This window comes from Chiloscyllium punctatum, chromosome 14, assembly GCF_047496795.1.
Source record: "Chiloscyllium punctatum isolate Juve2018m chromosome 14, sChiPun1.3, whole genome shotgun sequence".
NCBI lineage: Eukaryota > Metazoa > Chordata > Chondrichthyes > Orectolobiformes > Hemiscylliidae > Chiloscyllium > Chiloscyllium punctatum.
This window is the reverse complement of record NC_092752.1, coordinates 28,528,010-28,551,300: the sequence shown is the minus strand read 5'-3', so window position 1 is coordinate 28,551,300 and position 23,291 is coordinate 28,528,010. Positions and strand designations below refer to the sequence as shown.

Sequence of the window (23,291 nt, the reverse complement as noted above, 5' to 3'; positions counted from 1 at the left end):
GTGTGTGTGTGTGTGCGCGCGCGCATAGAGGGGGAGTTTTCTAAGTGGGTTAGAGTTTTAACTGGTAGTGTTATGTATCAACAGTTAATCTTTGTTTACCTATAGCGAGAGTCTACTTGTACTAAATAGTAATTCTTGTTAAGATTAGATTAGATTCCCTACAGTGTGGGAACAGGCCCTCTGGCCCAACAAGTCCACACAGACCCTCTGCAGAGTAACCCATCCAGACCCATTTCCCTCTGACCAATGCATCTAACACTATGGACAATTTAGCTTGGCCAATTCACCTGACCCACACATCTTTGGAATGTGGGAGGAAACCGGAGTGCCCAGAGGAAACCCACACAGACACGGGGACAACATGCAAACTCCACACAGATAGTTGTCCAAGGCTGGAATCAAACCTGGGACCCTGGCGCTGTGAGGCAGCAGTGCCAACCACTGAGCCACCATGTCGCCCCAATAGAATAATAGGTACAGGTAGATGATCCTGTATCTGAAATCATTGGGACCAGCTGTTTTTCGGAATTTGGAATTTTTCGAATTTCAGAATAAGTGACAGTTTGGTGGTGAAAACTTTAAAAATCTTACCAGAGGAGCAGACTTAGTAACTAAAACAGGCCTTTCGAGAGAATCCAGGCCTGCTGGTGCTGGGACACGCATCCCGCCCTCTTTTCCACATCCCCATCCACATCTGAGTAACATGCATCGAATGGGTGTTGACCTGGGTTAACTATTTGCCCGCCAAACAACCTTGTTAATGAGAAAAAAGCTTCACAAAAAAACCTTCGGATTTCGGAGCTTTTCGGATTTTGGAACTTCGGATAAAGGAGCATCTACCCATACCATGCGTTCTGTCCACCTCGGTCTAAAAGAGAGGTAAATTGAGGAATAGTTTCTGAAACCTTAACATTTGTGACAATTTCAGGAAGAGTGGGAGTTGATTTCCAGCGTTCTACCCCAATGAGCTGTAACAAGCTTCGGATTTGAGTTAAGCTACAAAATGTGTTCAATTTTAATAATTTGCAGTATTTAGTTATTTTACTGTTTATATTGAATTCCTTGCATTCTATCTAGGTGTGCAGTATGGTTGCATCAGCTGTATTTTCCTGGATTACTACAACTATTTTGATAATATATGCAGCTTTGACGTTGAACTATGGTGAAGATGATGATGAGGTGTTCCAACATAAACCCAGTCATGTTATTCATCTGGTAAGCTATTTTAAAATGTAAGTGAAACTTATTCTTTAAGCTTACTTGCTGTTTTTCCTGCAGATAACAATGTCTTTGGTGTTTTACATGAACATTTGAGGGGGGAGGAATCACATTATGTGCCTTTTTAGTTTGGTTCCTTCTCAAAATACTTGACTTTATTATGCAGGCATTTCCCACAGTTCAGTTCATCGAGTAGGATATAAATTTAGAGCTGTAATTTAATTTGTCTGTAACATAGATAGGAAATACTTCTTGAGTATTCAACTAGAATTAATGAGAATTCTAGGAGCAATGTAAACATAATTGAAAACATTTTAATAGTTTCCAAAAATAGTCTAAAATTAGCAATATCCTTTTCTTTGTCCTAATTTAAAGCCAAAAGCTTTTCAGCATTACTCAAGTTCTGTCTTACACACCAACTATCTCACCTATTACTTATAATGGCTTTCATTTATGTGTTCAGATACTTAATTTAAATTGCACTACACCATAGAGTCATAGAGATGTACAGCATGGAAACTGACCCTTTGGTCCAACCCGTCCATGTCGACCAGATATCCCAACCTAATCTAGTCCCACCTGCCAGCACCCGGCCCATATCCCTCCAAACACTTCCTATTCATATACTCTTCCAAATGCCTCTTAAATGTTGGAATTTTACCAGCCCCCACCACTTCCTCTGGCAGCTCATTCCATACATGTACCACTCTCTGCGTGAAAAAGTTGCCCCTTAGGTCTCTTTTATATCTTTCCCCTCTCACCCTAAACCTATGCCCTCTAGTTCTGGACTCCCCGACCCCAGGGAAAAGACTTTGTCTATTTATCGTATCCATGCCCCTCATGATTTTGTAAACCTCTATAAGGTCACCCCTCAGCCTCCGACGCTCCAGGGAAAACAGCCCCAGCCTGTTCAGACTCTCCCTGTAGCTCAAATCCTTCAACCCTGGCAACATCCTTGTAAATCTTTTCTGAACCCTTTCAAGTTTCGCAACATCTTTCCAATAGGAAGGAGACCAGAATTGCGTGCAATATTCCAACAGTTGCCTAACCAATGTCCTGTACAGCCGCAACATGATCTCCCAACTCCTGTACTCAATACTCTGACCAATAAAGGAAAGCATAACAAATGCCTTCTTCACTATCCTATCTACCTGCGACTCCACTTGCAAGGAACTATGAACCTGCACTCCAAGGTCTCAGCAACATTTCCTAGGACCTTACCATTAAGTGTATAAGTCCTGCTAGGATTTGCTTTCCCAAAATGCAGCACCTCGCATTTATCTGAATTAAACTCCATCTGCCACTTCTCAGTCCATTGGCCCATCTGGTCCAGATCCTGTTGTAATCTGAGGAAACCCTCTTCGCTGTCCACAACACCTCCAATTTTGGTGTCATCTGCAAACTTACTAACTGTACCTCTTATGCTCGCATCCAAATCATTTATGTAAATGACAAAAAGTAAAGGGCCCAGCACCGATCCTTGTGGCACTCCACTGGTCACGGGCTTCCAGTCTGAAAAACAACCCTCCACCACCACCCTGGTCTTCTATCTTTGAGCCAGTTCTGTTTCCAAATGGCTAGTTCTCCCTGTATTCCATGAGATCTAACCTTGCTAATCAGTCTCCCATGGGAACCTTGTCGAACGCCTTACTGAAGTCCATATAGATCACATCTACTGCTCTGCCATCAGCAATCTTCTTTGTTACTTCTTCAACAAGCTCACTCTCAAACTGAATATGCAATTCAATTATATAATCACTTTCCTAGAAGATGGTTTATTCTGAGATTGTTATTTGGTGATATAAAACTTGAATATTGCTGAAAAGAGACATATCCTGTCATAGTTTTTCATCTTACCTCATTGGGCCACTTTGCAAATGTATTAATTCTAGGAGAACATAATCATTTATGATGCATGAGAAAAGAATGGTAATTGGTTGGTCAGCAGACTCTGATTTGAAGAGGCAGTGCCATAGAGAATGATTGCATTAAAGTTAAAGGCCTTGCACATTGCAGATTCTCCAGCAGATATTGTCCTATTGCAGAATCATTAAGACACTGTGTCTTGAGATTTTCAAGCATGGGCTGTTTGGGTGTAGTCATACCTTGCCCATTTGTGAACAGTTGAAGGGGCAAGCTGTTTGATACAATCTGCCAGTCTTTGGGACAAATGCCCTGCAAACCTGGCATTACCAGCTCTGAAATTCATACATTTCTACTCCTGAGCAGAATGTCTTTTTGCATTGATGGCAGCTACCTCTTACTTGGGGCCATCATTTGTGTTGCTGCTGCCTAACAGCAGCATGAAGCAACTATCTTCAGCTGCTGCAAAAACTCCTCTTTAAAGATACCTTCCAGGGTAATTAGAGGTAGACTAGACACTTTTTGTTAATTGGAAAACATTTGCTGGACAACCCTGAATGTGGAAAGAATTTTGCTGACAATTACTTGAGCATTATCAGTTAGAGCCATAGTGTGGTGCACTTGCATGTAATGGAAGCTACATATATTTATTGACAGGACATGTTCTTTGGAGACAGAAAGAATAAGTACACATACTGCACCTGTTTCAACTGAACAAGTAGGTGACAACCATTCACTGGTTGATTTCTCAGAGCAATACCTGACCTATCAATCTACCTGAAAACAACAAATACTTGAGATCATAGAGGATCAGACAGCATCCATGGAGAGAGAGCAAGCTAACATTTTGAGTCTAGATGACTCTTCAGAGTCTACCTGCCTGGTTTAAAATTTAAACAATTGGCTGTTAATTGTCACTTATCATTAATGGGCATGATTTGGAGATGCTGGTGTTGGACTGGGGTGTATGAAGTTAAAAATCACACAACACCAGGTTATAGTCCAACAGGTTTAATTGGAAGCACACTAGCATTAATGGGTGCATTGTCCATAACAAGACTCTGGCTGCAAAGTGGATGCTGACTGACAATCAGCATTCTCCTCTCGTGCAGCATAAATGTTGGTTTTTATATTCAGTTGATGTTCATATAAAGGGCTCTGCTGTGTGCAAGACAAAAAGCTTCAATAAAATCCATCTTTTTATCAGCAATAATTAATCTTGCCTCATTTATGCTATACTAAGTCTAAAATAGCTCCATTGCTACCATTCCAAGCATATTGTTTTACGAAGATAGCTAGGTAACCTACCCTAAATATCCAACCTGAAAACCAGCAAGATGCAAAATCTGTCACAGACTCCATCCCAACGTAGCCAGTTTGAGAGGCTACCTGTGCCATTGAACTTTCTTCCTGTCCTACTCTATTTTGTTTTTACTTAAATTGCAAGTCTGTTTTCTTCTTTTGACTATTGAGATTTCTAAAGCTCCTTTATCTGTCTTCCTCCCCCTTTAAAGTTCTTATCCATTAATGCATAATTCACCAGGGACACTGATCTAAGTTGTTGGTAAAAATGGGGCCTGTTCCAAAATTGGTACCAGTGCCTCATGAATTATAACTTCTCTTTTCCACATAAGTCATTTTTCATTGAGATTCATATTTGCTTTATCTGTGTCATCTGTAATGGATGCAGTGAATGATGTGGTAGCAGCCTGTTTGGATTTGTTTAAAATATTTGCATATAAAGATATAAATCTTACAGACCAATGCAACAAAAATCTGAAATTTTTTGAAAAATTTATACAAGTTTGTTGGATCTTGCCTATCTGTATTTCCTACAATCATCTAAAAAGATTTCAAGATTTATTTTCCCAAATTGTTACCATTTATTGTTTACTGACACAGTTGTTGAAGCTGATTCTTCCTATTCTGATTTCTTACACATCCCTGAGTTTAGCTGCTCTACCATGCCATCTGCAGCGTTGGCCCAGAGATCGTTCTTTCCTCCTTTTCTCTGTTTCTGTCTCTGTCTCTCTTCCCTTATATCGTCAACAACCTGTGAAGCACCTTTGGTTTATCCCAAAGTAAAAGATCTCATCAGTATCCAGTCTTGGGTGTTCAAATGGCAAGTAGCATTCCACACCACACAAATGCCAGACAATGACGATCTCTACTGAGAGACAATCTAACCATTGCCCCTTGACGTTCAATGGTGCTACCATTACGGAATCTCCCACTATCAATATCCTGGGGAAGGGGTTGGTGATGGAATATTTCACACTTGGTGGATGGGTGCAGCTTCAACAACACTCGAGTAGCTTGATACCATCCAGAACAAAGCAGCCCACTTTATTGGCACCACATCCAGAAGCATCCACTCCCTCCATCACTGACGCTCACGGAAGTGTGTATTCTTAGACAACACCTTCCAAACCCACAGCTCCTCCCATTTGAAAGCACAAGGGTAACAGATTCATGAGAACACCACCACTTCAAGGTCCCATCCAAGCCACTCACCATCCTGACTTGGAAATACATTGCTGTGTTCCTTCACTGACATTGAGTCAAAGTCTTGGAATTCCCTTCCTAAAGGCATTGTGGGTCAATGTACAGCAAATGGATTGCACATGCTCCAGAAGGCAACTCATCACCACCGTCTCAAGAGCACCAAGAGAGCGCAGTAAATGCTGTTCCAGCCAGGAACACCCATACCCTGAGAGTGAATAATTTAAAAAGATCCGAAATAAGTGCAAATTGTTAGAGAAGTGATTTAAAATGAAACTTTGGTTCCAGTTACTCAAGATAGTGCCAAATAATTGTTCAGTTCTGATTATTGATGACATTGTACAAGAGCTATTAAGCACAGTGATGTAATTAAGCTGGATCTAAAGTGCTTCAGGATTCAAGCTACTACTGACTGGTAAATGTGATTTATGAACTTTGGTGGAAAGTACTGGGTTTGGACTGTTTTTTTTTGCTTCCTTGCTTTCTCTTTACTGTGATTAGTATGTTCGTTTCTCTAGATTGCAGCAGTCGACTCTTCCAAGCTTCACTCAAGTGAAATAGTTAAAGATCACACCAGGCTATAGTTGGACCTGTTGGACTATAAACTGGTGTTGTGTGATTTTTAACTTTGTCCATTGCAGTCTAACACCGGCACCTCCTCATCAAGTGAAATAGAAGAGAGATGGTGAAGAAGATTGGGTTTCTTATAAAGTTTTGCCTTTGTACTACCATAGTTATGAATCATTACCATAAATAGAAGGTTGTAATTAGTGCTGTTAGGTCGATCTATATATTGTAGGTAGACATCACTAACGAGCAAAGCCCCTGTTCTCTTCAGTGAGGTGACTCTTTATTACAAATGCTAATCACCATCTCCAGTGAGATAACTATTGATCATTGTTAACTGCTGTCAAGCACTGATCCTTCAAAGTGGGCATACAGTTTAGCGAAAGTTCAGAGTAACTGTTCTCAACTGACAAGAACACAGTTTCCAAATAGTGCATTAAATAATAAGTGGAACCATGGTTGGGTCACTTAACCTGTGGACACTGAGATCCTCACAATGTGCTCACTGTACACGGGATTAACTCCTGAACCTGGGACTTTCTTCTCCATAGCTCACTGCTTTGCCATGAAATGCATTCACTTATTCATCATTGTGCCGTATTTTTCTGTTTTCCTGAAGTTGGGAGTAAAGTGCTTGCCTACTTTCTTGCAGGAATATATACTGACCAAATTTGTCCAGGGAGCGAATATGGCCATATTAATTGCATCTGTGATTAGTATGATGACGACAACCATAATAGCATTTCTAGGTTGTCGGAGCCTTCCCATTTGTGGATGTTATGACAGTACAACTGGAATGGTAAGTGTTAGTTACTCAAACCCCAGTTTTTAATCACACATTTACCATTTAAAATTATTTGTGATCTGCAAAGTGCGTAGCTGCCTATTTTGTAGGGTTTACTGAGACAATTTGTTTTCGTAAAACAATGCTGTGTGACCACAAAGGTTTGCTCTTGATTTCAGAAATTTTCTTCTTCCTCTCCAAAGTGTTGGCATGTGGTTCCATGGCCCCAACTACCTGTCTTGCTTAAGGAATGACTTGAAAGAAGGTGGGAGGATAATGGAAAGTAGATATCCAAGTTTACACAGCAAAGGGTTATGGCAACATCAACTAGAAAGGGAGACAAAATCAGGAACTATAGGAGAATTAGTTTAACATCTGTCATTGAAAAGAATGAAAGAGTCCATTATAAAGGTTGCAATAACAGAGCATTTAGACATACATAATATAATAAAGCAGAGTCAGCATGGCTTGATAAGGCAAAATCATGCCTGTCAAATATATTCAAATTCTTTGAGGGGATGATAAGCATGATAGATAAAGTGGACACAATATACATAATATATTTGAGTTTCTAAAACGTGATTGATAAGACCATAAGACCATAAGACATAGGAGTGGAAGTAAGGCCATTCGGCCCATCGAGTCCACTCCGCCATTCAATCATGGCTGATGCGCATTTCAGCTCCACTTGCCAGCGTTCTCCCCGTAGCCCTTAATTCCTCTAGACAACAAGAACCTATCAATCTCGGCCTTGAAGACATTTAGCGTCCCGGCTTCCACTGCACTCCGTGGCAATGAATTCCACAGGCCCACCACTCTCTGGCTGAAGAAATGTCTCCGCATTTCCGTTCTGAAATGACCCCCTCTAATTCTAAGGCTGTGTCCACGGGTCCTAGTCTCCTCGCCTAACAGAAACAATTTTCTAGCATCCACCTTTTCAAAGCCATGTATTATTTTGTACGTCTCTATTAGATCTCCCCTTAATCTTCTAAACTCCAACGAATACAATCCCAGTATCCTCAGCCGTTCCTCATATGCTAGACCTGTCATTCCAGGGATCATCCGTGTGAATCTCCGCTGGACACGTTCCAGTGCCAGTATGTCCTTCCTGAGGTGTGGGGACCAAAACTGGACACAGTACTCCAAATGGGGCCTAACCAGAACTTTATAAAGTCTTAGTAGTACATCTCTGCTTTTATATTCCAACCCTCTTGAGATAAGAGACAACATTGCATTCGCTTTCTTAATCACAGACTCAACCTGCATGTTTACCTTTAGAGAATCCTCGACTAGCACTCCCAGATCCCTTTGTGCTTTGGCTTTATTAAGTTTCTCACCATTTAGAAAGTAGTCCATTCCTATATTCTTTTTGCCAAAGTGCAAGACCTCGCACTTGCTCACGTTAAATTCCATCAGCCATTTCCTGGACCACTCTCCCAACCTGTCTAGATCCTTCTGTAGCCTCCCCACTTCCTCAGTACTACCTGCCTGTCTACCTAACTTTGTATCATCGGCAAACTTCGCTAGAATGCCCCCGGTTCCCTCATCCAAATCATTAATATATAATGCGAACAGCTGTGGCCCCAGCACCGAACCCTGCGGGACACTGCTCGTCACCGGCTGCCATTCTGAAAAAGAACCTTTTATCCCAACTCTCTGCCTTCTGTTAGATAGCCAATCCTCAATCCATCCCAGCAGCTCACCTCGAACACCATGGGCCCTCACCTTGCTCAGCAGTCTCCCGTGTGGCACCTTATCAAAGGCCTTTTGAAAGTCCAGATAGACCACATCCACTGGGTTCCCCTGGTCTAACCTACTTGTTACCTCTTCAAAAAATTCCAACAGGTTTGTCAGGCATGACCTCCCTTTACTAAATCCATGTTGACTTGTTCTAATCAGACTCTGCTCTTCCAAGAATTTAGAAACCTCATCCTTAATGATGGATTCTAGAATTTTACCAACAACCGAGGTTAAGCTGATTGGCCTATAATTTTCCATCTTTTGCCTTGATCCTTTCTTGAACAAGGGGGTTACTACAGCCATCTTCCAATCGTCCGGGACCTTTCCTGACTCCAGTGACTCTTGAAAGATCTCAACCAATGCCTCTGCTATTTCCTCAGCAACCTCTCTCAGAACTCTAGGGTGTATCCCATCGGGGCCAGGAGATTTATCAATTTTAAGACTTTTTAACTTTTCTAGCACTATCTCTTTCGTAATGGCAACCATACTCAACTCAGCCCCGTGACACCCTTTAATTTTTGGGATATTACTCCTGTCTTCCACTGTGAAAACTGACGCAAAGTACTTGTTAAGTTCTCCTGCTATTTCCTTATCTCCCAACACTAGGCTCCCTGCATCAGTTTGAAGTGGCCCAATGTCTACTTTTGCCTGTCGTTTGTTTCTTATGTACTGAAAGAAACTTTTACTATTATTTCTAATATTACTGGCTAGCCTACCTTCATATTTGATCCTCTCATTTCTTATTACACTCTTTGTTATCCTCTGTTTGCTTTTGTATCCTTCCCAATCTTCTGATTTCCCACTGTTCTTAGCCACTTTATAGGATCTCTCTTTTTCTTTAATACATTTCCTGACTTCCTTTGTCAGCCAAGGTTGTCTAATCCCTCCCCGGTTAATCTTTCTTTTCTTGGGAATGAACCTCTGTACAGTGTCCTCAATTATACCTACAAACTCCTGCCATTTTTGCTCTAGTGTCTTCCCGGTTAGCCTCCGCTTCCAGTCTATTTTAGTCAGTTCCTCTCTCATGCCCTCATAATTACCTTTATTCAACTGTAACACCATTACATCAGATTTCGCCTTCTCCCTTTCAAACTCCAGACTGAACTCTACCATATTATGGTCGCTACTTCCTAAGGGTTCCCTTACTTTAAGATCTTTTATAGAGTCTGGTTCATTGCAAAGCACTAGGTCCAGAATAGCCTGCTCTCTTGTGGGCTCCATGACTAGCTGTTCCAATAAGGTACCATTTGTTAGGCTGCCTAATAAAATAAGAGCCCATGGTATTGGGACAGCATGTTAGCATGGGTAGTGGATTGTGTAACAAAGAGAAGACAATAGATATAAGGGAGGCATTTTCAGGATAGCTAGTGGAGTGCTGCAGAGATCATTGGTGGGGCCACAATAATTTATAAAAATGTTAATAACTTGGATAAGGAAGTACATAAACTGTTGCCAAGTTTTTCAGTTTCCATAGAAATAGGTGGGAAGGCAACTGGTGAGGGTAACATAAAGGGTCTACAGAGGAATGTAGACAGGTTAGAGTGAGCAGGCAAAACTTTTGCACATAGAATATAACCTGGGAAAATGTAAAGTTATGCACTTTGACAAGAAGAATAAAGGAGCTGAATATTAATTATATGGAGAAATACTGCAGAAACCTACAGCACAAAGAGATTTGGGAATGCTCTGCATGAATCGCCAAAACCTAGCACACAAGTTCAACAGGTAACAGCGAAGACAAGTGGACTGTTGGCCTTTTCTTTTCAAAGGAATTGGAGTAGAAAAATAGGAAAACTTGATAAAACTGTACAGGCAGTAATCAGAACACACCTAGAATAATGTCAGCAATCTTGGTCTCCTATTCAAAGAAGGATATATTGGCATTGGAGACAATTCACTAGATTGATCCTGGAGATGGAGGAATTTTCTTGAGAAGAAACTTCATTTGGGCTTGTGCTCATTGAAATTTAGAAGAATGGGAGGTGACCTTATTGAAAGATACAAGACTCTTTGGCAGCTTGACCGGGTAAATACTGAGAGATTGGTCTTAGACTATCCTATAAGAGGGGGGGGGGGGGAGGGGGAAGGCATAATCTCAGAGTAGAGAGCCATCCTTTTCGGACAGAGATGAAGAGGAATTTCTTCTCTGAGTAATGAGTCTGGAATTCTTTACCCCCAAAGAGCCGTAAAGGCTGAGGTCATTAAGAATATTCAGGGCTGATATGGAGAGATTTTTAATCAAGGGTAATGTGGAAAAGGCAGGAAAATGGAGCTGACAATTATCAGATCAGCCATGATCTCATTGAATGACACAGCAGACTTGGTGGCTGAAGGCTTTATCTCCACACTTGTATATTAAGATCTTATTTAGGAACCTGGGAAAGCAGGTTGTTTGAAAGGAGGGAACTAATCCTATCTTTATCCATCATCCATGCATGCACATTTCCAGCAAGGATTGTACGTGGTGTTCTTTCTTGGGACATGTGTACAGCTGGTATGCCAGCATTTATTGCCAATTCTTAATTTCTCTTGAGATGTTGATAAACTGCCTTGAACCACTGCACATCTCCACAGATTTTTGTAATCATCGTCCAGTGTGACTCAACCGTATGAATCTGAATTCATGGGAAGGATGTCGCCCAAAATGTTATAAGTATCTCTCAATCATTTTTTGTTTTGTTCCATTTTGGCTATTTTCTTTTGGTTCAAACTTAATTTTTTGGAGAAATGTTTCTGATAAAGATTCATCTTGGCCAGTGGTGTGAAATGGCTCATGTTAGATTGGCTGCACATTCAATGCACCATCTGGTATTGAATTCCATCAGTTGCAATGGAACCAAGTGTCAGACACTTCGTAAAGTAGCCACAGATCCAATACCACCCATTTTATGCCAGCAGCAAAAACTAATTTCCATTCCATAAATGGTAACCCAAAAATGTACCAATCTAGTTGCCTGCTGATTCTAAACATTAAACTCTTACATGTGTTTACATCTTTTAAAACCCCTTGCTTAAAGTTGGCTTTATTGGGAAGGGGTTACTCATTTTCAATTAGTGTTACATTTAGTAAAAAAATTATAATTAAAGCTGTGGTGATACTGTGGTTTTAAGAGGTTTTAAGACAGAGGTGACAAGCAGTCTATTTGAATCCAATTAACAGCTTGTGAAAAATTGGAACAATAGAAGCGGCCTGAATGGGTGGAGTCAATCACCCCCAGAGCCAGGATTTTAAGTTTGCTTTTCAGTAGCAGTTGCTGGGTTCTTGAAATTTGAGTTTGGAATTTGTAGTACATGTCTCCATGCTTTTCTCTCTCTCTCTGTCTCTGTCTCTCTCTCTCTCTCTCTCTCTTTCTACATTTTCTCTTGATTTATTTTTCTCCTGAACTGAAGAATTGTCTGTGAGATGACCTATTTTACTGACTTTGCCTTTGCCAAGGATGTGTTTATGGGATGTTACTTATTGGAACAGTTAATTAGCAATAGTTAATATATCTATTATTTTGATAATCATTTCGATAGAATTGACTTAACCATAATTCTTTCTTATTTGGTCTATATTTTAGTTTAAAATTGTGTGTTTTGCTTAACATTGAGTAGTTTGACCAATTGAATTGCACCTGGAATGCAATACTTAGTCTAGAGCCTAACTTTTTGTTATTTAAAAGCTATGTTCTGAATATGTTTTGAGGTGGTTTGGTCTGGTCCATAACACAACAAATTGATGGAACAAAGCATCAGTTTGCACCACTTTAAAGAACAGTCAGGTTAGTGTTTTGTGTGTATACCCTCAAAACAGTGATGGATACACTTTCAAAATGCAACTAGACATGTACTTGATAACTAATTTGCAGGGTTAGGAGGAAGATGCTGTGGTTTAAGACTAAATTGAACAGGTCTTTGAAAGTATCGGGCACAAGCAGGATAAAGTGGCTTAAGCAGACTTCACTTCTGAATTCCATGTTCCTAAAAGGGGTCAGCACTATCCTGTCTATCTTGCTGTCTCTCCCTCGCTTTTCAACATGCAATAATTTGTTAAGTAAAAGCTCAGTCAGACTGTTGTTAAGTAAAAGCATAAAATGACAGAAACACTCAACAGGTCAAGGAACATCTATGCACAGACAGAAATGGTCGTTTATCATTTTCTTTGAGGGAAAGGAAAGTTGCAGATGCAGATGCAGGCACATGTGTCAGCAATCGTTGCTGAGTTTATTTCTGAGGCGAGGACTGATCACAGCAGATTTCTAAATGAGGAAGGGAACCATTCCTGAGGATTACAGTCAGTTCTGCCATAACATGTTTCTTCAATGCAAATTGGCAGTAATGTGATTGAAAACTTTAGATCATTATTTGTAGAATGGAAACTTTCCTTACCCCCATATTGGCTATAACATGATTCTGGCCCTATTAAATGGTATGGCTATTGTGCAATTTTCTTATAATGTGAGATTGCATGAGAGCAGAACTATTACGTTATATCAGAACTGACTGTATTTGGAAAATAGAGGAAGGCAACGCAGTGATTCTTAGTTAGATTTACCTCTGCTAATAATACCAAACCTGTTAACTGGCCATTTTGTTTATTTTGCTGTCTCTGGGTCCTATGCATAGATTTGACTGTTGACATTTAGCAGCAGAGATATTGTGCTTTGAAATGTCATGGGGACAATAAAGTGCTACATAAATGTAACTTTGTTTCTTCAACTGTAGTGTTAGAAGTTCACTTCAATATCCCATTTCCTTTTGCAGCAGTCATTGATGACAGAGGATCAACAGCCTCAAACAATTGAATTGGTGTGTACCTGGCAAGGTAAGTTTTTTTTTATATGCCATTCATAAAGAAGCAGTGATATTTTAAACCTTTCTGGCACTTGAAATGGGCACAGGTCTCATCTTTAGGTATCCCTTTGTGCAAATTTCTGATGTGGATTCGTAATTCCAGCTTGATGAGTTGGAGTTTTCTAATTTTAGATACTGTCTGCTGACTAGCTGAGGGTGCCAAGAACATCTCCCAACCCCCTGCAGACTCAGCTGCAATGATTTAAATTTTTGTGTAGGTAAATACTACTGCTCTCCTGTTACCAAGATTATTGAGTTTGAATTAATCAAGGATTTATCCAAATCAATGAACAGGTACACTACTTCCAGGATATGACCAGTTAATGTTCCACAAAAACCAGTTTTGGAACTTCAGAGACTCATCATATTTATTAATGATTTGGGATAATAGAATGTAGCAAAATACTCAAAATGTATCAATGACTAAAAAAGATTAGATCCAAGAAGATGAAGGAAAGCCAGAAACAATGGATGTCTAGAGAGACTCTGGGGTTCATCGGCGTAGACCATTAAAATATGATGTATATGTAGGAACAGAAAACAATCAAAGGCTTTTAGAATGCTAATAGTCATACAGCATGGAAACAGACCTATCGGTCCAACTTGTCCATGCTGACCACCTTTCCCAAACTACACTGGTCCCATTTGCCTGCATTTGGCCCATATTCCTCAAAACCTTTCCTATTCATGTACCTGTTCAAATATCTTTTCAACATTGTTACTGTACCCACGTCTACCATTTCCATACACACATCACCCTCTGCTTGAAAAAGTTGCCTCTCAGGTCCCTTTTTAAATCTTTCCCCTCTCACTTTAAACCTATGGCTTCTGGTTTTGAAATCCCCTAGGGAAAGTACCTTTGCTATTGACCTTATCTGTGCGCCTCATGATTTTGTAAACCTCTATAAGGTCATCCCTCAACCTCCTATGCTCCAGGAAAAAAAGTCCCTACCTATCCATCATATTCTTATAATACAAACTCTCCATTGCTGGTAGCATCCTTGTAAATCCTGTCTGCACCCTTTCCCATGGTAGAAGTCCTGTTTTAGCCATACCAAGCCTTAGTTAGACTATACCTGGAATACTGTGAACAGAGCTGGGGACCACACCTTAAAATGGATATATTGGCCTAGCTGAGTGTAGCACAGATTTACCAGAATGACACCTGGACTCAAAGAATTAACTTGTGACGAGAAGTTGTTCAAACTAGAGTAGTATTCCTTGGAATCTGGGTGCTTAAGGAGTAATTTGACTGAGGTTTTCAAGATATTAGGAGGAAAGATGGGGAGAAAGTATTTCCACTGGTTGGGGAGTCTTAAGATTAAGATATGTATTCTTCAAAATAGATTTGGACTATTTAGAAGTGATATTAGGAGACACTCCATAAAGGTTAAAAGTTTGGAATGCTCTCTTAAATTAAAAATTGAGATTGATGTCCACCACAGATATGATTGGATATGGGGCCAAGGCAGATAAAGGTCACTGTTCAGTCATGATTTTATTCAATAGCTGAACAGATCTGAGGGGCTTAAAGGTGTATTCGTGTTCATAATTCTAGCATTCCTACTGTCCTGACGGCTAATTTAACGCAGATGAGGGTCTGATAAATTTTGTTTAAAAATGATTACTTATGATGTGGAATACATAGGAAGTGATGGAAAATAAATCATCAACTTGCAGAAGGAAATTGAACATATCATTTTTAAAATATGAGATTAGAGAGGGTAGAAGAGTGGAGTTATTTGGGTGCCTTCTTTCAAAGAAATCATTCAGCAAGTCATGCCATCTTTATAAGATTAATATTGGAGATGGCATTAGGCACCATCCAATCTAATGATGTCATACAGCCTTGGATAAGGAAGAGGAGTCGAGCCTGAGATCACATTGGGGTCAGACATTCCTGGCTCCTGATTCGATAATAATTAAGACTATAATTGTACCTCTTCCCATAATGCAGTGAACTATATTATGTTACAATAGTTATACCTACCCAGTATAAGAGGGAGGATTAGGACTCTTATGGCATGGTGGTGGCTTTCCTGCCTCTGAGACAGGAGGCCAGGTTAAGTCTCACCAGCTCCAAAGTTGCGTAATAACATCTCTGAACAGGGTGATGAGGAGAATATCTACAATGCCAGTTTGGTTCTGAGAGCGATCTTGTGGTGTAGTAGTAGTATTCCTACCTCTGGACCAGGAAGTCCCACCTATCCCAGAGGTAAATGCTAATATCTCTCTGAACAGGTTGATTAGAAAGTGTCTAAAAAGGAGATTGGAAGCAGCATTTTACTGCAACTATTAGCTGCTTTGAACTGCAGCGTATACAACTTCCTTTTGAGCTGTAAGATTCTATAATTAAGTATTGATATAGATTCATATAGTTCAATATTATAATTGACCAAGTCATTAGAGTATATCAACAGGATTATTGACATTATCTTAAGGACAATAGGAAATCTGTAATAGTACCGAACAGGAACATTTTCAAGCATCAACCAGGTTAGTTTGATAACAGTTTCGGCTTTCCCTTTAATCTCCTTTTTCTTTTCCTTGGAACACAGTGGTTTTGCTGGGTACTTTTGAAGCAATTACTCATCTGAGATTTTCATTTATAGGCAGCAGTATGTTCAAAATATCACCACCTACAATAGAGCAAAGTTACCAGCTCTCACTTTTATCAAAATATTTTGAACAGCAATAGGAACAGCAAAAGACCATTCTACTCCTCAAGACTACCCACATCGTCAGTTAGATCTTAGCTAATCTGTATCTCAACTTCATTTATCCACTATTAATCATTTACATTGTTGCATTTTTTTTGTTAGCTTTGGGTAGCAATGTCTTTAGGGTTTGAATTTTCCCAGAATTCATTGTAATTTGAGGTTGAGAGACTTGTTGATTTCCATTCCTCCCGATTTCACTCCTAAATGTCCTTGTTCTAATTTTAACACAATTTCCCCTTCCTCTGGATTTTCCCACTAGTTTCTATTTACCCCTGTTAAAGTACACATCATCTTGATTTAAAACATGCCCCATTCAGGGGAACAGAACCAAATTTATTTAATCTGTGTTTCCATGAAGCATTTAAGCCTGGTATCATTCTGACAAGACTGCACTGTACCTCTACCACATCCTCACTTCAATTCCAACTCCTTTGAGATAAATGCCAACACTCAAATCACTTTTTTTAAAAACAACTTTGCACGAATTATTTTGTTATTTTGTGTACATGGACATCCAAGTCAATTTGTGCTTCCTCAGCCCCTCTCACCTTAAAATGTTGTTTAGTTTGAATTTATATTTGATCCAAAATGGATGACCTCTTACATTTTTCACCCATTAAATATTATCTGACATTCACTCACATTCTCTATACCCAGAGAGTTGTGTGGCTTCCCTTGCGTTGTGACCTTGAGTAGGCAAGGACCATAGATCAGAGATTGAATGCAAGCTCTTCATATGTACAATTTGATGCCGTACTGCGCAGTGCATTTATCCAGTTGGAACACAGCATTTGTCTCTGGTTTGTTACCCGTGCCATGTGATAGAGAGTCGAGGAATAGGGAGAGAGAACAGTTAAATGCATGGCTACAGGGATGGTGCAGGAGGGAGGGATTCCGGTATTTGGATAACTGGTGTTCTTTCTGGGGAAGGTGGGACCTCTATAAACAGGATAGTCTACACCTGAACCTGAGGGGCACCAGTATCCTTAGCGGGAGGTTTGCTAGTGCTCTTGGGGGGGTGGGGGTTTAAACTAACTCTGCAGGGGCATGGGAACCTAGACTGTAGCTTTAAGGTGCAGGACCTGGAGTGTAGGGATGTTAGGAACATGGCATCAATCTCAAAGGAGGGTGCCTGTAAACAGGAAAGTGGCTTGAAGTGTGTATACTTCAATGCAAGAAGTATACGAAATAAGGTAGGTGAACTTGCAGCGTGGGTTGGTACCTGGGACTTCGATGTTGTGGCTATTATGGAGACATGGGTAGAACAGGGACAGGATTGGCTGTTGCAGGTTCCAGGGTTTAAATGATTTAGTAGGGTCAGAAGTGGGGGTAAAAGAGGGGGAGGTGTGGCATTGCTTGTCAAAGATAGTATAACAGTGGTGAAAAGGACGATGGATGAAGACTCGCCATCTGAGGTAGTTTGGGCTGAGGTTAGGAATAGGAAAGGTGAGGTCACCCTGTTAGGAGTCTTTTACAGGCCTCCTAATAGTCCTAGAAACGTAGAAGAAAGGATTGCGAGGATGATTCAGGAGAAGAGTGAAAGTAATAGGGTGGTTGTTATGGGGGCCTTTAACTTTCCTGATATTGATTGGGAAAGCTATAGCTCAAGTTCGTTAGATGGGTCGGTGTTTGTCCAATGTGTGCAGGAGGGTTTCCTGACACAATATGTGGTTGGTGAGGCTATACTGGATTTGGTTCGGGGTAACGAACCAGACCAGGTGTTAGAATTAGAAGTAGGTGAGCATTTGGGGGACAGTGACCACAATTCAGTGACTTTTACTTTAGTGATGGAGAGGGATAAGTGTGCACTGCAGGGTAAGAGTAATAGCTGGGGGCAGGGAAATTATGAAGCGGTGAGGCATGACTTAGGATGCGTGGCTTGGAAAAGTAGGCTTCAAGGCAAGGGCGCAATTGATATGTGGAGCTTGTTCAAGGAGCAACTATTGAGTGTCCTTGATAAGTATGTACCTGTCAGGCAGGGAGGAAAGGGTCATGTGAGGGAGCCGTGGTTTAATAAGGAATTGGAATCCCTTGTTAAAGGGAAGAGGGCGGCCTATGTAAAGATGAGGCATGAAGGTTCAATTGGGGCGATTGAGAGTTATAAGGTAGCCAGGAAGGACCTGAAGAGAGAGCTAAGAGCAGCAAGGAGGGGACATGAAAGGTCCTTAGTTGGTAGGATTAGGAAAAATCCTAAGGCTTTCTATAGGTATGTCAGGAATAAAAGGATGACTAGGGTAGGAATAGGTCCAGTCAAGGATAGTAGTGGGAAGTTGCATGTGGAGGCTGAAGAGATTGGGGAGACACTGAATGAATACTTTTCGTCAGTATTCACTCAGGAACAAGACACTGTTGCTGATGTGAATACTGAGTCACAATTAAGTAGAATGGACGGCTTTGAGGTATGTAGGGAAGAGGTGTTGGAAATTCTGGAAAGGGTGAAAATAGATAAGTCCCCTGGGCCTAATGGCATTTATCCTAGGATTCTCTGGGAAGCAAGGGAGGAGATTGCAGAGCCATTGGCCTTGATTTTTATGTCCTCGTTGTCTACAGGAATAGTGCCAGAAGACTGGAGGCTAGCAAATGTGGTTCCCTTGTTCAAGAAGGAGAGTAGGGATAACCCTAGTAACTATAGGCCAGTGAGTCTCACTTCTGTTGTGGGCAAGTCTTAGAAAGAATTGTAAGGGACAGGATATATGAACATCTGGATAGGAATAATGTGATCAAGGATAGTCAGCATGGTTTTGTGAAGGGCAGGTCGTGCCTCACAAACCTTATTGAATTCTTTGAGAAGGTGACAAAGGAGGTGGATGAGGGGAAAGCGGTAGATGTGGTGTATATGGATTTTAGTAAGGCATTTGATAAGGTTCCCCATGGTAGGCTCCTGCAAAAAATACGGAGGTATGGCATTGAGGGTGAGTTGGAGGTTTGGATTAGGAATTGGCTGGCTGGAAGAAGACAGAGGGTAGTAGTTGATGGTAAAGGTTCATCTTGGAGTGCAGTTACTAGCGGTGTTCCGCAAGGATCTGTTTTGGGACCATTGCTGTTTGTAATTTTTATAAATGACCTGGAAGAGGGGTTAGAAGTTTGGGTGAGCAAGTTTGCGGATGATACAAAAATCGGAGGATTTGTTGACAGTGAGGAAGGATGTGGCAGGTTACAGCGGGATATAGAGAAGCTGCAGAGCTGGGCAGAAAGGTGGCAAATGGAGTTCACTGTAGCTAAGTGTGAGGTGATTCACTTTGGTATGAGTAACAAAAAGATGGGGTACTGATCTAATGGTAGGCTACTTGGTAGTGTGGATGAGCAGAGGGATCTTGGTGTCCATGTACGCAGATCTCTGAAAGTTGCCACCCAGGTAAATAGTGCGGTGAAGAAGGCATATGGCGTACTGGCTTTTATTGGTAGAGGAATTGAGTTCCGGAGTCCTGAGGTCATGTTGCAGTTGTATAAGATTCTGGTGCGGCCGCATCTGGAGTATTGTGTGCAGTTTTGGTCGCCATACTATAGGAAGGATGTGGAGGCACTGGAACGGGTGCAGAGGAGGTTTACCAGGATGTTGCCTGGTACGGGAGGAAGATCGTATGAGGAAAGGCTGAGGCACTTGGGGCTGTTTTCATTGGAGAAAAGAAGGTTTAGGGGTGACTTGATAGAGGTGTACAAGATGATTAGGGGTTTAGATAGGGTTGAGAGTGAGAACCTTTTTCCACGTATGGAGTCAGCTATTACAAGGGGGCGTAGCTTTAAATTAAGGGGGGGTAGATATAGGACTGATGTTAGGGGTAGATTCTTTACTCAGCGAGTCGTGAGTTCATGAAATGCCCTGCCAGTAGCAGTGGTGGACTCTCCCTCTTTATGGGCATTTAAGCGGGCATTGGATAGGCATTTGGAGGATAGTGGGCTAGTGTAGGTTAGGTGGGCTTGGATCGGCGCAACATCGAGGGCCAAAGGGCCTGTACTGCGTTGTATTCTTCTATGTTCTATGTTTAACTTAATTTGTGCAAAGTATCTGACTCAATTTGGGACATGTTACATGCAATGAGCCGAATTTTTTTTAACAAATTAATGAGTTTCTTTTTAAAACAAGGTGGCGGTGATCAGCGAATTCTAAATGATCCAATAGGATACAACGACTGGAATATAGATACGGAAGATTCAGAGCGGACATCAAAGCCAGTACCTTACACCCAACTTGCTTAAAATACTTTTAACTGCAGTCACATTTGGTAGTTGTATTTACTATTTTGTTGGACTACGTTGGCATGAATTTTTTTATAAACTGTGAAGATTAAGTCTCACTCGCTCTTCAAATTTGGAGCATTGAAATTCCAAACATTTTAGTTGTGATGCCTTGACAGTTATAATTGCAGTTCACATCTATGCTGGGTGTATTAAACAAGCAATTACACCGTGGGGAGAATTGGATGTTGAGTAACTTTTTATGCCATTTTGAATCTTCTGAAGATAAATGTCCTTGATGTGAACAGAAGGATATGTAACCGCAGTACTGTATTAAGTATCTGAGAATGAACAACTCCGACCTTGGCAGTAATTGTCTAATGAATTTGCTTCAAATTGGAGTGCTGCCAATTTTTAAGTCATAAATTAAGCGTGGGAAAAGTGGATTTTTTTTTATAATTGTGCTTTGTTACTCAAAACGGTGTAGCTTGCAAAAACAAATGGCAATTTGCAATTTTATTTTTTTTACAAAGATCTGCTATCAACATCTTGAACCATATGGAAATAATTTCACTTGTGATCCAGTTATGTAGTTTTTTTTTAAATCTCCTTCTTCTTTTGTTCACTTTTACTTGCTTATTGCCCTTGGCCATAACTGTACGCATGGAAAATGTCACAGTGAAGAGAAATCATATATTTTGGAATTGAGAATCAGTTTGGATGATGCATTCAACCACCTGAGCCAAACCTAAGTATTTATTCATTGTATGAGACAAGACAGTGTTCAGGGACAACAACTGTAGTTGTTCACCCATTAGCATTTAATGCACACATTCATGACAATCACTGGGTAGCAATCCGCTGCAGAAGCCTGCTAGATTCCCCAAACAGAGGACCAGGACAGTTGTGATTCTGACACTGCTGTAGTCAACACAGACCAGGGCATCTACCTGGGGCAATCCTGGCTGTTATTACTAACGTAACGAATTGGGTTGGGTAGCTAAAATTTGACATTGATTTGGGCTGATGCACTGTTTTTGACATGAGACAGAGATACTAATTCTTTTGAAAGTTTGTCTCTGTCTAATGGGTTGATGCGCAGGAATGCAATGTTTAACAACTTTGTATTGTGTATAATGTGCTTATCTTTTATTTCTCAAGTTTTCCAGTGATGTGAACCTATTCCCCAGCTGACACAGAGACTAATATCTGCTTTGAATTCCCATTGCCATTCTAAAAAATTCAGTAAAATGTGTGATGATGAGCTGAGGCGCTCTTCTTTAGAGCAATTAAAATGGTTACTTGCTGTCCTGGTTAAAATTGGAAACAGTGTTTCTCCTTTTCTCTACATGGAAGAAATTACAAAAAAAATACCACATGCTGACCTCTTTACAATAGTATGCTACACAAGAATTATGCAGCATTTTATCCCTGGCAAAATAACTTTCTGTACATTAGTTAACCATTTTAGGAATAGAGAAAATAAGTGTGACTAGTCCTGAAATAATCCATAAATTGGCTTTTAGAATTTATGTTCAAATTGAATGAGTGAAAGTTTACCATGTGAATTTTCTAATTTTTTTTAAAGGGCATGAATGTTGGTGTTCATATTTTTAAGTTTGCAATTATTTAAAATAAAATATGCAAGTATTTTCCAGGACAAGCACAATGAGGTGTTTTGCTCTGCATTTGGTGATACAGTTCAACTATTAAATGGATGTGCCCAGCAAGCAATATGAAAATTATCTAGAGAGTGTTACTTTTGATGGATTCTCCCAATTAAATTAAAGATATAGATAAATCCCAAGCTCTAGCTCAACTAAGCACATCTGTTATAATTTATAATTCTGCACTTCTGTAATTAACCAAAAATCCATTGTTGCTTGTCAGGATTGTTTGGACTCTGAGGAATTTTATCTGTTTTGATAACTTTTAGAATCTCTAAACTGACTGACTTCTCAAATGTCTAAAATATTTCAACTTGACAGAAGATGAATATTTAGTCATCTGCTCTCCTCCAGTGAAATGAGCTGCCTATTGATACTGAAGGGTTAAATAGGCCTTTGATGAAAATAAATGAAGATATAAGCAATCACTGTAGAAAAACAGAACAGGAAGTTTGTATGACACAATGAAACTGTTTGTTGGGTGGTAGCTGTTGTTGAGAATGACTTCTGCTTAGTGATGCAAAAATCAAAATTCATAGAGTTGAGATTGTGGTGACAGACCCTAAAACAGAGGGCCAGAAGCAGTCCACTTGGCCCATCAAATCTACTCCACTGCTCAATGAGATCATGGATGATCTGATAATCTTCAACTCCACTTTCTTGCCTTTTTCCTATCCCTTGCTGATTTAAATATTTCTATCTCAGCCTTACATATACTTCTTTTTATAGATATTTTTATTGAAAGTAAATATTTTTATAAAATTACAACAAACCAATTTGTGTGTGTATAAAGACAAAACAACAAACAGAACACAACTATACTCATGCAAAATAAGCAAATCAGTAAAAGTAATTAACAAATAAATAGGTAAATAAAATAACTCCGAACAAATCAACATTAGCTCCCAGCCTCCGAGAGCATGGGGTAATACACACAAGGTTATTTGAAATTCTTCCTTCGAGGACATCAAGTTCACTAAATTGGATTGTCATGGCTACACAAAAGCTTAATTAAGATAGCAGATAAATCTAACTCTAGATAGTCTAAAAAGGACTGCCATATCCTATAAAAAATTCTTGTTTTCTGGTGTACCATATTCACAAAAACCTTCAAAGAAATATGTTCTATGATTTAGCCTATGCCAACCCAACAGACCCGGGGGAGCTTTCAGAGACCCAACGCATTAGAACATTTTTCCTTGCACAAAAAGTGAGAAT

General features: G+C 40.2%; 1 protein-coding gene across 4 annotated transcripts in view; it reads left to right on the top strand.

Annotated features, from left to right (window-relative positions):
- LOC140485685 (uncharacterized) overlaps positions 1 to 20,640 on the top strand; it is a 36,831-nt gene extending 16,191 nt beyond the window's left edge. For all 4 annotated transcript variants that reach the window (XM_072584097.1, XM_072584096.1, XM_072584095.1 and 1 more), the window contains 4 exons: positions 1,078 to 1,215; positions 6,803 to 6,949; positions 13,421 to 13,481; positions 20,315 to 20,640. In XM_072584097.1, the coding sequence (XP_072440198.1) occupies positions 1,078 to 1,215; positions 6,803 to 6,949; positions 13,421 to 13,481; positions 20,315 to 20,427 (459 nt within the window). In that variant the 3' untranslated portion in view covers positions 20,428 to 20,640. The remainder of the gene's footprint in view (positions 1 to 1,077; positions 1,216 to 6,802; positions 6,950 to 13,420; positions 13,482 to 20,314) is intronic.
- Positions 20,641 to 23,291: the final 2,651 nt, after the last annotated feature.